The following is a 14,200-nucleotide window of genomic DNA, read 5'->3' on the forward strand; positions in this document are numbered from 1 at the left end:
ACCGCCTTGCCGTGGACGCCTGCACACGCAGCATGTGGTTCACGGTGGCGGCGGGCGGGCCTCGCTGGATCCGGTGGCCGTTCACTCGCTCTGCCTGAGCCGTGACCGCGCGTCGTGCCCTTTCGTGTCCTGGTCGTAAACGACACTGAGAGTGGCGGCCGCGTTATTAACGGCCAGGGTCAAAGGAGCCAATAGAACAGGACTCCGCATACAGCAGGTGCTTAACAACGTACGTTAAGTGAGCTGACCTCACGGGTTTGGAATGAACGTCGTGGTATCGTCAGCAGGAAGGGCGGGTTCGGTTTTGTAAAACGCCTTTGTTCAGGTAAAATTCACTCACCACGAGGTTTACCCGGTGACCGCGTACAATTCAGTGGCTTTTAGGAGCTTCACAGAGTCGTGCCAGCTAATTTTGGACCTTTTCATCTCCCGTGGAGAAGCCCTGGTTGCCTCAGCGTCCCCCTGTGCTGTCCTCCGCCTGCCCCTGGCCGCCACCACCTGCCCTCTGTCCCCTTCCACCTGGTTTCATGTCCGCATGAGGCCTTTCGTGGCTCCCCTCGCCCAGCACAGCCGTTTCAGGTTCATCCACGCTGTCGCCGGCAGCCGGACGTTATTCTTGCCGCAGGACAGGGCCCCTTGTGTGAACATCACGACAGTCCGCTCACCCCTCCGTCGGTTGACGCACGTGTTCTTTCTCCTCTTGGCTGTCGTGAACATCCGTGCACAGCTGTACGCGCCTCACTCGGCTCGGGTACGTGCGGCGTAGGCTGGGAAGGCGGGGTCACACGCGAACTGGCCGTTCAAGAAGAGCCCAGGCTGTGTGTGCAGCGGCAACGTAGGGGCTCCGACTTTCCGCCCTCCTCACCAGCTGTCCCCGTGCCCGTGCTTGTAGCCACCCTGGCGAGCGTGAAGCGGTGTCTGGCTGGGACGTGCGTTTCCCCGGTGACTGATAACGTGCGCACCTTCGTGTGCTTGCTGGCAGTCTGCTCAGGGTCGCTTTCCCGTGACTGTTTTGGGGCTTCCTAAGTGCGCAGACACGGAGAAAGGTCAGGGCGACGCCACGGGTCCCTTCCCGTCTCCAGCCCTCGTCAGGTGGGGCCCCGCTGCCCTGCTTTACTTGGAACGTTCTGGAGTGAATCCCAGGAAGGTGGTAGGCGCTGTGTTCAGCCCAGGGAGGAGCCGGGTTCTCGCCACGTTCTTGTCAGAGCCAGTGAGTCACCAAGCCACAAACACACTCTGGGAGAAGACCGTTCGGACCTTCGTGGAAGGAACGGGGGGAAACGTCACCCAGTCTGCCTTGCAAATGACGGGGAAAAAAAAATCCACGCTCTGAAGTTTGAAATGTGTTGCTTTTTTTAGTCATTAGGGGAAAAGCCATCTTGTTTCAGACCCTTCAGAGGGAAACTTTGTTGGCACGTTGACCTAACACAGTCAGCATTCGTGAAGGAAGCCCATTTAGGCATTTACTTGCTCTGGAAGGTTTCGGGACAAGCAGCAGCTCTTGCCTGAAGAGCGTGTTTTGTGTCTGGACGTTTTCCTCTGTGGGGCTGGGGTCTTGGAAGCGGTCCCGTGACAGTCCTGTCACGCATCTGTGCTGTGACCTGCATTAATGCTCACAAAGGGCACTGTGTCCGTGTCTGGATGGCTTCCTTCGGGCCTCACGTGTCACCGACGTGGGCATCAGGAGGCTGGGCCCAGGTGCGACCCGAGGAGCGGGGCCTTCAGAGACTCCGGCACCGCCTTTCGGGGATTCGGGACCCTGGGGCGTGACTCAGGGTTGTGCATCTTGTCACAGATGAGGCCTTTACAAGGAACTCAGACACATATTTCAGAAACTCCAAGTGTGTGTGGTCACGGAGCCCGGAACCCCGCCCACACTCCATTCCTACGAGGGGTGGAGTTCTGGAATGTTCTCTCCAGGCTCCTGAAGTAGCCGCAGAGTGTTTGCACCAGGGCAGGTGAAAGCCTGATAACGACACATGTGGAATCTTGACTCAGACTGCGCGTGTTTAATCAGATTTAGCTTGTTAACATAACTCACGGTCTAGCCTACATTTTTTGGTGGAGACGACGTAAGACTCTGTGTACGTATTAAATATGGTAATTTAATTAAGTAATTCACTATCTTAGTGAACACAAATGTGTTTTTGTGTTTCTGAAGGTATCTACAAGTTCAGATTCTTACATCAATTTTTACACACTCACAGGAAGCCGATGGTTTAATTCTGATAAATATCGACAACGGGAGCGTCACCTACTCTAATGACGAGGACATCGACGTTCCCGACATCCCTCTCCTGGCGGCACAGACGTTTATTCAGAGGTAAAGGTGGGAATTGCCGCCGTGTGCTTGGAAACGTCTTTGTTCCAGAGCTGTGTTTGCCAGTTCTGAGTTTCTTCTCCGTCTTATGTTACAGATCGATGTTTTTTTGTCATCACAGTTTGGAAATTGTTTGTGAATATCTTATCTGTGTATTTATTTCCTTACTTTAAAGTTAGTTTATTTTGAGAGAGAGAGTGCACCTGTGCAAGTGAGCACGAGTGGGGGAGGGGCGGAGGGAGAGACTCCCAAGCAGGTTCTGCGCTTTCGGAGCAGAGCGCGAGGTGGGGGTCAAACTCATGAACCATGAGATCATGACCTGAGCCAGAATCAAGACTTGGACCCTAACTGACTGAGCCACCCAGATGCCCCTGTTTGTGAATGGTTTAAAACAGAAGTCATTCGTCCTTATTCAGATCTTTTCTGAATACCAATGGCCTCACGGTCAGGTGATGGTCCCACCCCCCAGGAAGCCTCCCACCCTCTCTCTGTGCCCCAGTCATGTGCCTGTGACCTTTGAGGTTCCTTCCCTCCTTTCCTCCTTCCTTCCCTCCTCCCCTCCTCCTTCCTTCCCTCCTCCCCTCCTCCCTTCCCTCCTTTCCTCCTCCCTTCCCTCCTCCCCTCCTCCTCCCTTCCCTCCTCCCCTCCTCCTCCCTTCCCTCCTCCCCTCCTCCTCCCTTTCCTCCTCCCCTCCTTCCTTCCCTCCTTTCCTCCTTCCTTCCCTCCTCCCCTCCTCCTTCCTTCCCTCCTTCCCTCTTCCCCTCCTCCTTCCTTCCCTCCTTCCCTCCTCCCTTCCCTCCTCCCCTCCTCCTCCCTTCCCTCCTCCCTTCCCTCCTCCCCTCCTCCTCCCTTCCCTCCTCCCCTCCTCCTCCCTTCCCTCCTCCCCTCCTCCTCCCTTCCCTCCTTCCCTCCTCCTCCCTTCCCTCCTCCCTTCCCTCCTCCCTTCCCTCCTCCCTTCCCTCCTTCCCTCCTCCCTTCCCTCCTCTTTCCTTCCCTCCCTCCCCCAGCAGGTAGGTATTCGGCACCCCTGGGATGCCCCACACCGGGCCGGATTTGTGTACTGATGAACGTTTCTAATCGTTCACTTTTGCCTGATCATCCAAGTCGGACATTTTAGCAGGGATGGGCGCCAGGGCCTGGTGCCGGGTCTCCAGTGTACGCTGGGGTGGAGCACCCCCAGTGGGATGGGGTTCTCGCCCTCAGCCGTGTGGCGTGTGGTGGTGTCAGAATTCTAGAATACACGCAGCGGGTGGCCTTCTGCTTGGCCAGACCCCGCAGTGGTGGGGTGCGGTGTCTCCTGTGGCCTCAGCCAGGGGAGACTGCCTCGTAACGGGGGCCGAGTCGCGTGTGGTCGCTGGCACGTGTGTGAAGGTGCCGACACCTTCCAGGTGGTGGTTACCTGACCGGTCAGCCGGGGTTTGCGGGGCCGGGACGTCCGTCTCCAGCGGCGGCTTCTCATCGCTCTCGGGGCGGATCCGGGGCGCTCCCCGACCCGCCCCGGCCCTGCTGACCGCTCAGACCTGGCCTCAGCCCGCCCCGCCCCTGCCTCAGCCCCACGGGCTCCTGTGGGGTCTCCAGGGGTTGGGTGCTCCCCACCCGTTCAGGGCCGCTCGTGCCTGTCTGGCTTTTCAGCTTTCAGCTTCCAGGTCCGGGGTCCTCGAGTGCTCTTCTCCAGCCACCAAACGGGCTGTTTTCTAGCCTTCGTCCTCTGATCCCTCTGCTCACCTCCCTGACCTCCCGTGACCTCGTATCTGGGGTGCATTCTTCTGTTTTTCTGTTTCTTCCCACTCGAATGCCAGCCCCACCCCGGAGCTTTGTCTGTGGTCAGCACGCAGCCCGGCACATAGGAGGCGCTCAGGAAGGAAGTGCGGGGGGGGGGACGTGCGTTGGGCGTGTTCATTTTGTGTGTGCGAACCGCAGATTTGCCCGCTGGTTTCCAGCGCTGCGGCCTTGACGGTGCCGGGGAGGCCGGGGTTGTGAATGTGCTGACGGCCCACGGGCCCAGAGCGGTGACACCCAGGACCCTGGTGCACCGATCCCCCCGGGCCGGGCGTGGGGAAGGTGTGGGGCTGGGGAGCTGGTGCCCCTGGCAGGCGGGGCCGGGGGAGGGGAGGCTCCGGCTTGGGTAACAGTGTGCACAGTCAGGGCCTCGGTGGGGTCTGAACAACGCGCTGCTCGTGTGCAGAGGTGAGTGAGCTCTCCGGGGGTGTATTTTTAGTGATCCCTCCCCGAAGTTACTGCCGGTTCTTCTGAGCATCCGAAGAGTGTTGGTGCACCTGGGGGGGAGGGTAAACCCCCTTCCTGAGTGTCCCCCCCCACCCCTGCCCATAAGGAGTGTGAGCTGTGCTCAGCGTCCCTCTGCTCCTTCCCAGGGTCCAGAGCCTTCAGCTGCACCACGACCTGGACCTCGCCCACCTGGGCGCCAGCACGGACCTGAACGAGGGGCGCGCCCGCAGGCGGGCCTGGCAGCAGGGACTCAACTACCAGCTGCAGCAGGTGGCCCTGCAGCTGCTCGTCAGCATCTTCAGGTAGTGGGGCCCCTCCCGCGTCTGTGGGGGGCGCCACCAGCTCTCCCTCCGTGTGGGAGGCGGCAGAATCGGGATCGGGCCCCGCCCCGGTGGCCCTACCACGCGATCACACCCCGGCAGGGTCAGCAGGCCTGTTTTTTCCCGGGGACCATGACCGCCCGTGCGGGACTGTGCTGGCTGAGGGCTCGGGGCCAGCCCGGGGTGGGGACACTCGGGTCACTGCAGGAACGAAGCCCACCCCCCGGGCACAGGCACTCAGGATCTGTCGCTGGCTTTGTCCCCAGCCCTGCAGGAGCAGAGGCGTCCAGATGGACCCTCCACCCAGGAGGGGTTTAGGCCGGAGCCTGCTCCCTTGACTGTGCTCTGTGATTGTTATTTAATGGTTGTGTTCTTCAAATGCATATATTTCCATAAGACACAGAACTTGTTAGGAAAAAATGGGACAGCGTATCGTAGACAGGTTGTGTTATCTCTGCTCAAAGCAGTGTAATTTGTGTGCACACAAATACATTATTTTCCTTTTGTTCTTTTATATTTTTTCTAGATTTAAAAAAAATTCTTTAAGTTTTTTGAGAGAGAAAGTACAAGTCAGGGAGGGGCAGAGACAGAGGGAGAGAGAATCCCAAGCAGGTTCCACTCTGTCGGCACAGAGCCCGATGTGGGGCTCGAACCCACACACTGTGAGATTATGACCTGAGTTCAAGTGAGATGCTTAACCGACTGAGCCCCCCAGGAGCCCCTCCTTTTGTTCTTTTAAAATGAAATATCTCATGAGCAAGGTTTTGGTTTTTTTTTTTGACACTTTACAATCTCGATGGATTCATCAAAACGCAGACAATGTGGATACGGATGATCAGACTTTATTTCTCTTACGTGACTTTTCCCTCACCGCGGAAGGAGAGCATTGAGTGTCCTACATACGGAATGCGGCCTGTGAGAGCATCGATCCCATGTGTAGGCGGTTACTTTAGCTGGGGGAGGTCGTGGGTGTTCGTGCTCAGAGAGTCTGCCCGCCCTCCTTGGGCCTCCCCCTCAGGGTCCACGGCAGGTACCGGTGGCCGTGCCGTCTGCGTAGGGAACAGGGGGCCCCAAGGGGGTGAGAACAGTGAGGGTCCCGCCGTGCTGGAAGTAATGGACAGCTGGAGTAGCGGGCACACCCAAGCCCAGCCCTTCTGGAAGGGGCCAGAACCCTCTTTCTACAGGACAGAGCTTGCACAGGATACATCTCTGGTCATTTTGTGTGTTGTGTAATAGGAATTACCTAAAAAAAATTTTTTAATGTTTATTTTTGAGAGAGACACAGAGTGTGAGCAGGGGAGGGGCAGAGAGCGAGAGGGAGACACAGAATCCGAATGAGTCTCCGGCCTCTGAGCTGTCAGCACAGAGCCGGATGTGGGGCTCGAACGCACAGACCTCGCGATCGTGACCTGAGCTGAAGTCGGACGCTTAAGCGACTGAGCCACCCAGGTGCCCCAGTGGTGATGACTTTTCCATGCGTTTAAAAGCGTTTCCACGCTCAGACCTCCTTCTCTTTCTCAGGGAGGTGAAGAATCACTTAAATTACGAGCACAGGGTGTTCAACAGCGAGGAGTTTCTCAAAACCAGAGCTCCGGGGGACCAGCAGTTCTACAAGCAGGTAAGGAGCTCTTGGGGCTTGGGGGCCTCTCTCCACTCAGAACATGTTTCGAAATACGCGTTCTCAAAAGCGTCTTGAGTATTTTATTGATAGTTTTGACAGGAAGCTTGCTTTACCGTGGTTTCCCTGTGGCCATCTCTTACTTTCTTAATCCGCTTTTTGGAGTGCAGTTTACCTGTCGTGAAATGCACCCCGTGTAAGTGTAGAGAGAGGGTGATAAATCCCGACAGACGCGTGTGCCCGGACACCGCTTCCTCGGTCCGGATCGAGACCTCTCCATCGCCCGACGGCTCCGATCCGAGGGGCCGCTGCAGCCGGGGTGGGGGGTGGGAGGCAGTACTGGGGTTTTCTGCCCACCTGTTGAGCTTTTGGGAGCGCCTCCGTTCTTGCCTATTACGCAGCGTTGTATTTGGGGCTTCGTTGTGGCCGGTGGCACAGCTGGTGCTGATCTTGGTGTTCTCCCACTTTCCAGGTGGGTGGGGGCGGCCTTCTCCCGGGGCTGGTGTCCCTCCCCCGCCAGGTGCTGGTGCCCCGGCCATGGAGGGGCCCACGCTCAGGCTGCTCCAGGCTCACAGGTCTCCCGTGGCCCTTCAGCTTCCGTGGTCCTCCTTTGCCTAATTCCATGTGCTTTGCCCTCCAGGGCGGGCCCCTGCGCAGGCTTCCAGAACTCTCTGCAGAGCTGCCCCCACTCCGGGCTCCGTAGGGATTCCGGCTGCCTCAGCCCTGAGCCCCAGGCAGGAAGCGAGGCTGCCTCTCTCAGCGGCTCGCCGTCCAGCCTGTGGCGGGAGGGGACGCCCGAGCCTGGTTCCCGAGCCTCGGCTCTTCTTGTGACCGAGGTCCACACGGTAGCCATTCACGTCGGCCGGCTCGCGGCCTCTGCCTCTCTCTGGGCCCTGCCCGCGCCCTCTGTGTCTGCTCTGACGATTGCTGGACGCACTCGGTGCTCCCCCGTCCGCGGGGACCCCAGCTGTCAGCAGCCTCTGCACACCCTCCCCGGGGCACAGAGCCTGGCCTGAGGGGCCCACAGGACGCTGCCCACGCGAGGGGCACCTGGGCAGTTCAGTCGGTGGAGCTTCTGACTCTTGATCTCGGTTCAGGTCCTGGTCCAGGATCGTGAGGTCGAGCCCCGCGTCGGGCTCCGCGGTGACAGCACGGAGCCTACTTGGGATTCTCAGTCTCTCTCTCTGTCTCTCTAAATAAATAAACTTTAAAAAAAAATTAAAAGAAAAAAGATGGTGCCCGCACGAGACTCCTTCGCGAAAGGCGCCACAGAGGAGCACAGGGAGAAGCCAGGGACGCGTGTGGGGCCAGAGCAAAGCCGGGTCACAGCTGTCACAGGGCGCCCGGGCCCAGCGCTCTGCCATCGCCTCCTCGCTCTGTCGGCTCCCAGAGGGTGGCAGGAGTCCCCATGAGCCACACTGCCACCTCCCATCCCTCCACACGCCCGCTCCCTGCCGTCACTCTCCTGTGGGCTTTTTGCACGTGGGGTTTCCGGCACCTTCTCCACGGGCCTATGCGCCTGCGGCCCTCCTCTTGCTGGGCCGGGCTGGCAGTGGCCGATGGGCCTGAGCCTCGTCACCTGCGGGCCGGTCACCCACAGCAGGGGGCAGGGTGGGGACAGGGACTGGCTGCTGGAGGGTCACCTTGTCCGGTGAGAGACCAGCAGCCGGGTGGTGGGAGCCACGGGCCGGGGCCAGACGGTGCACTTGCTGTGGGGAGGGGGCCCCGGTCCCCAGAGACCTGGAATCGACGGCCAGAGGACGCTGGCTCTTGCTGTCGTGGGAGGAAGATGGTTGGGTTTTTGAACTTTTGGTGATTTTTCAAACATAAAGAGTGGCGATCCTTTCAGGCAGCCCTGTGGGGATCTGGAGGGTGAGCCTTGCAGGTGGGCACAAGTGAAGAAAGCTACCCGCTCAGGAGCTTGTGTCCAGGGAGCCAGGGTGGGGGGGGGTGGGGAGGTGGGCAGGCTGCCCCAGCACGTCGGCGGCACAGCAGGGGCCGCGATCGCGGTGGTGACTGGCCCCCTGTGGTCTGTTTCAGGTTCTGGATACCTACATGTTTCACTCTTTCCTTAAAGCCCGGCTCAGCAGAAGGATGGACGCCTTCGCCCAGATGGACCTCGACACGCAGTCGGACGAGGACAGGTGCGGTCTCTGGTGTGGGTGCACGACTCTGGGGACCCGGATGCTCCAGCAGCGTGCAGTTACTTGGGTGGATGAACGATAAATTCGGCCGGAAAATCTCACACTTTCGAAACTTACGTAGGGCACGTCCCCACGCGCTTCTGTTTGGGGGGAGGGTGTGCACCTCGGGGTCCGCGTCGCCGCTGCCCCACGCTGTTCCTGGCCCCCCGCAGACACGGCGTGTGTTGTGTCTCTCTGGGGGTCCCGTCCGTCCCCCCGCCTCTCACTGCACTGGGGAGACTCAGACGCTGCCACCGCTTCCCACGTGCGTGCGGGAATACCGGGCCGGGGCCGGGGCCGCGCCGCAGATGTGTGGGCGTGGAGACCCACTCCTCGGACGCGCTCGTGTCCGTAAGGCGTGGTTGCTTTTTCCAACCGCAGGTTAAGCGGGATGCTGCCGAGTCCCCGAAGACCGACCATCGAGAAGATGGCCTCCCGAAACTCGCCGTCCCTGCACGTCACTCACCGGCGCATGGTGGTCAGCATGCCCAACCTGCGGGACATCGCGGTGCCCGAGCTGCCCGCCCGGAACTCGTCGCTCCGGAAGATGGACTCCGAGGGCTCCAGGAGCAGCAGCACAGGTGGTGACCCGGCCTGCGCGCGGTCACGCGTCCCCCGTCCCTGGGGCCGACGGTGTGACCCGGCCCGTGTGGTGATGAGTCCCCCCTCCCCGGGGCCGATGTGGCGGGTCTGTGCACACAGCTGGAGCCTGTCCCCGTGGCAGGGGATGGGTTTTGTGGGTGGGTTTTTTTTTTTTTTTTTTTTTTAGCAGTTTACTCGTTTGAAATATTTGTTTTGCAAACCGCACTCATTCTGGAAGATGGTTTCTTGCCTGTATTTTCCGCTCCCCAGTTGCGCTGCTATCATGGCAGTTCCACACGGTTGGGGGACTTCCACGTACGTGCTCGCCTGCGTGTCTGTGCGCGTACACGCGTGTGCATACAGAATACACATTTACACATATGCACGCCTGACGGTCACGACTGTTGGGCCCTGGTGAGCGCCACGCCCCCTCCAGATCCGGGGGACGCAAGGGACCGGCGTCCCCACCCCCGTGGCGCGGGGCTCCTGGGAAAAGATGAACGCATAACATCGGGGTGCGTGCTGTCACGGCACGAAGGGAGCAGCGTCGGGGACGGGAAGGGGGCCCGGGTGCGGAAGCCACGTTCCAGCAGAGACGGGAGTGGCTGGCGAGGCCGGGCCGCCCCGGTGACGTGTTCCGGGCGGAGGGACAGCAAGAGCCCGTCGGTGCCGAGAGAGGCCGCGGCTCCGTCTCTGAGGCAGGCCGTGCACGGCCCCCGGCGTCAGCTGGGCTTTCGGCGGGGTGTAAGCTGCCGTAGGCCACGTGTGCGAGCCCGTGTCTTACTCTGTGTAAGGAGGTGCCACGTACGCCTCGGTTCTTCGCGCTCAGGGCCGCTCTCCACGCGGTTCCGGGAGAGGCTGGGTGCCGGCCCCTCCTGATGCGTGTGCTGCACGCCCAGCTGGCATCGGGGGGCGGGGGCGTGTGTTTAAGCGGAAAGTCCTTAGTGACAGCGAAGCATTCCTGAGGTGCCTGCTGGTCTGAGTCCCCTCGCGGCGGCTTCCTGGCTGTGCGACCGCGGGCAGGGTACGTCACCCCTCTGGGCCCGTAGTTCCTCCTGCGGAAAACCCGGTGACGCTTCTCACCCCTGGCCGTGCTCCCTCCGCTGTGGGAAGGCGTTCCGGCCTCTGAACCTTCACCTGGAGCCCCCCTACCCTTCCTGGATCCTCCCCGTCCTGCAGGCTTCTTGGCCCAGACCCCACCTCCCCGGGGTGAGCGGGCTCCCTGCGGGACTGGCCTTGCCTCGGCCCCGGTGCCACCTGTGAGGCCCTTAGATGACATCCGGTGAAGCAACTGGTGTGAGACACAGCTGGATTAGGCCTGGCTCTGGCGTTTAGCAGCTGTGTACCTGGAACAAGGGGGGCCTCAGCTTACACGTCTGTAAGACGGGGGCGAGGACGGTGGCCATCGCACAGAGTTGCCACCGAGGCAAAGGAAACAGTCGCACGGGGCCTAGTGCTGCCTGGCTGTGCGTCTTGGCTCAGGTTGTCAGTCGGGCCCTCCGATAAAGACTGTCTACCAAAGCTTTGACTTAGCGCTGAAGTCTCAGCGGATGAAAGTGTTCCGCGTTCCCAGGGTGCCGTGGATGCAGAGTGGGAGCCCCTCGTTCGGCTCGGGGGTACGTGGAGCTTTCTGGAAGAGGCACGAGGGTTCTTGCTTTACGTTGTACCCGAGGCCCAGGAACGACCTGGACAGGATGGCAGGGACACGACGGTTTCGGGCTCTGCCGATGACCTGCTCCTTCTCTCTTCGTTCTAGTTCCGAGCGTGACCCCCAAGGCGACGTGTTCCTTCAAGGTCCCGGAGATCCACTTCCCGCTGGTGAGCCAGTGCGTTCAGGCCTACTACTCCGACTGCGTGGGCCTGCTGAGCAAGGCCATGAGCCTGCTGGCCCCCGACAACTCCGTGTTGCTGGCCAGGTACTTCTATCTCCGGGGGGCCGTCCACCTGATGCAGGGGCAGCTGCTGGACGCCCTCTTGGATTTCCAGAGTCTGTACAAGACAGACATAAGGATCTTCCCGGCCGATCTCGTCCGGAGGACGGTGGGGTCCATGTCGGGCCCCGAGCGCGCCCAGGCCGAGCGGGTGCCCGAGCTGCGACGCCTCATCAGCGAGGTCGTGGACAAGCCCGGGGAGGCCCCCAAGCCGGACGACCGCGTGAAAAACTTCGAGCTGCCGAAGAAGCACATGCAGCTGGACGACTTCGTGAAGAGGGTCCAGGAGTCGGGCATCGTGAAGGACACCAACATCATAAACCGACTGTTCGAGGCGTTGACTGTAGGTAAGAGGACGGCCGCGGCCTGGATCGAAAGACGCCAGGACGGTCCGCTCACAGGGCTGTGACCCCGTGGGGTGAGGCCTCTTCCCCATCTGGGCACCTACGGGACCAGGAGGGGCTGGCCTGTCCCTGATCTCTGGGGGTAGGGCAGTGTGACTGGAGAGCCGGCCGCCCCCGCAGGGTCCCCCCGTCCCAGGGAACCGCTCGCCATGTGCGATTCTGCCGTCAGTGGGAACCCTGCACGCACGCCCAGTGGCGCAGACGGCGTGGCATCGTCCCCCCTTCCGGGAGCGCCGCCTTGTCCACGCTGACCGCAGCTGTCCGTTCTGTCTTTCCCTCCTTAGCGGGACCTGTCCCCAGCTGGAGCCTTCCTGTCTGACCACGTCCTTGCGTGTTTACTGGGAACACGCGTGTCTGAAAGCGGGACCTGGGCTCTGTGTGGTTTTCAAGGACGGGTGACTTGTGTCCTGCTGTGTCAGTCTGCAGTCACTCTGCTCCTCCACAGCGTGTTTCCAGACCTTGCCAGAACTTTCCCGTGTTGGCGTGCGCGTGTTACTTGAGCGCCTGGTGGCCGCGTCGCAGGAATAGAGCGCGGGGCCCTTGTCTGTCTGGCCGTCGGGCGGCGTCCTGCCGTTTTACTTTTCCAAATACGGACACGGTGAGCGTCACCGTGCCTGGTTCCTGATGTGGCTGTGGACGGGTCTCCCCAGGGTGTGTGGAGAAGCCCGGGCCGCACCCCCCGAGACCCCCACCGCCCACCTCCCGGGCGGCACCGGCGTCAGACTCCGATGTTCTGCCGGCTGGAGGAGCGTTCGCTCGGGAGCCATCCCGGTGCCTTCTTTCTCCATCTCTGTTTCCGTACCAGGCGCTCCTTGTTCCCTCACGGTGTGGGTGTGGGAGCACCTCGGGCCCCCGCCCCCCACGCAGGCCCGGCAGCTTCTCCTCCTGGTCTCGGGGGGGGGGGGCTCCGCGGGCAGGCACGTTGGAGCCATCTCACTGGGCACACGGGAGACACCTGCGGGGTGACCTCCTGGAGGGGAGGGGGGCAGTGAGCCGTGACCGGGGGAGACAGGTCCTCGCGGAGAGCCCTGGGCAGCAGTGCTCGGGGGCCCCCGTGACTCAGCGCCTCTCCAGGGACACCCTGCCCCTTCCCTTTGCGGGGCCGTCACGAGGATGCCAGGGCCAGCCTGGTCAGCTGCCAGGCCTGAACACAGGGGCGCGCGGCCACTGGGGGCTCTTTCTCTTGGGGAGTGAGGCGTCCAGAGCGCCCGGCGGCTCCTCGACGTCACCGTGCAGCACCTGCACGTGGCCTTGTTGCTTCACGGCACGTGACAGCGATGGCCTGGGCAGCACTGTTCTCCCGGCGGGAGGAAGAGGGTCCATCTCCCCAGCTGTCACCGCCTCTGGCCAGCAACGTGTCCCTGCACGTAGCCGCCTGGGAAGCATGGTTTGGTGGCTGGATGCGTGGAGAGCATCTGGTGTTCCCAGACTTATGCTGCAGGGATACAGAGGACAGCTGGGGGGGGGGGCGTCAGCAGATGTGGGCCACGCCAATGGGGGGTGTCGGTGGCCCTGTTGTCACCTTGGTTCCATTCACGTGGCGAAACAGCCCATTTAACCATCCTGGTTCTGGGATGTGTGAGGGACTGTGGGGCAGCACTAAGCGTGTGTTTTTGCTTAACGACCCATGCGTTAGAAAAGCTTATTGGGGCGCCTGGGTGGCTCAGTCGGTTAAGCGTCCGACTTCAGCTCAGGTCACGATCTCGCGGTCCATGAGTTCGAGCCCCATGTCGGGCTCTGGGCTGATGGCTCAGAGCCTGGAGCCTGCTTCCGATTCTGTGTCTCCCTCTCTCTCTCTGCCCCTCTCCCGTTCATGCTCTGTCTCTCTCTGTCTCAAAAATAAATAAACGTAAATACATACATACATACATACATACATACATAAAAATAAGCGTTAAAAAAAAAAGCTTTATTAAGTCCGAGCTGGATGTTGCTGTCTTGGAATGAACTCGTGCAGTGTAACGATACATCTGAGACTTTGTTTAGGTTATTGTCACTATTTTATCGTTCGACTTTAGTAGATGTTTCCAGTGTGGTGTTCATACTGCAAGACCAGTAACTTCCACACCGCAGCAGCTGCTCCTGAGGGGCCCGGGGCAGGGAGGCTGATGTGTGCCGCCTTCAGCTCGGCTGTGCGGGAGCTTGGGCTCCGGCGGCCGCCTCCACCGGGAGATGCATGTGGGTGAGGGCACAGGAGTGAGCAGTTGGCACTTCTGTGCGGAACTGGAGACAGAGAGAGAACGCGTGACCTGTTGCGTGGGCGCGTGCAGTAGCCACGGGAGCTCGTGGCGGCCGGGGTGTGCACGGTGGGTGTGCGTGGAGTTCACAGATGTGCGTGGCAGCCAGGGTGTGAGCGTCCAGTGGTGCCATGGCCCTGGAGGGCGTGGTGTCCAAGGCCAGTTGGAGCCGCCTGGGCTCTCCGCCCTCCGGCGGTCGGGGTTCCGGAGTCTGTCGTGGAGCCCTGGCGCCACATGTGTCCGCGAGAGGAAGCCGTTCCGGGTTCTGGCGACGCGCACTTTGCGCCGCGTGGCCCAGCAACTCGGCTGGGGCCCGGACAGCAGGAAGATGTGTCCTGAGTGATGGAAGGAAGAGGGCCCTTGGCCCCAGGCTCCCGAG

General features: G+C 61.0%; 1 protein-coding gene across 2 annotated transcripts in view; it reads left to right on the forward strand.

Annotated features, from left to right (window-relative positions):
- Positions 1–14,200, forward strand: part of DENND3 (DENN domain containing 3) — a 52,138-nt gene that overhangs the window by 16,363 nt on the left and 21,575 nt on the right. For both annotated transcript variants that reach the window (XM_043601881.1, XM_043601882.1), the window contains exons 8-13: positions 2,208–2,323; positions 4,693–4,848; positions 6,388–6,484; positions 8,525–8,628; positions 9,049–9,248; positions 11,006–11,527. In XM_043601881.1, coding sequence (XP_043457816.1) covers positions 2,208–2,323; positions 4,693–4,848; positions 6,388–6,484; positions 8,525–8,628; positions 9,049–9,248; positions 11,006–11,527 — 1,195 coding nt within the window. The remainder of the gene's footprint in view (positions 1–2,207; positions 2,324–4,692; positions 4,849–6,387; positions 6,485–8,524; positions 8,629–9,048; positions 9,249–11,005; positions 11,528–14,200) is intronic.

Source organism: Prionailurus bengalensis, chromosome F2 (genome assembly GCF_016509475.1).
Source record: "Prionailurus bengalensis isolate Pbe53 chromosome F2, Fcat_Pben_1.1_paternal_pri, whole genome shotgun sequence".
NCBI classification, from domain to species: domain Eukaryota; kingdom Metazoa; phylum Chordata; class Mammalia; order Carnivora; family Felidae; genus Prionailurus; species Prionailurus bengalensis.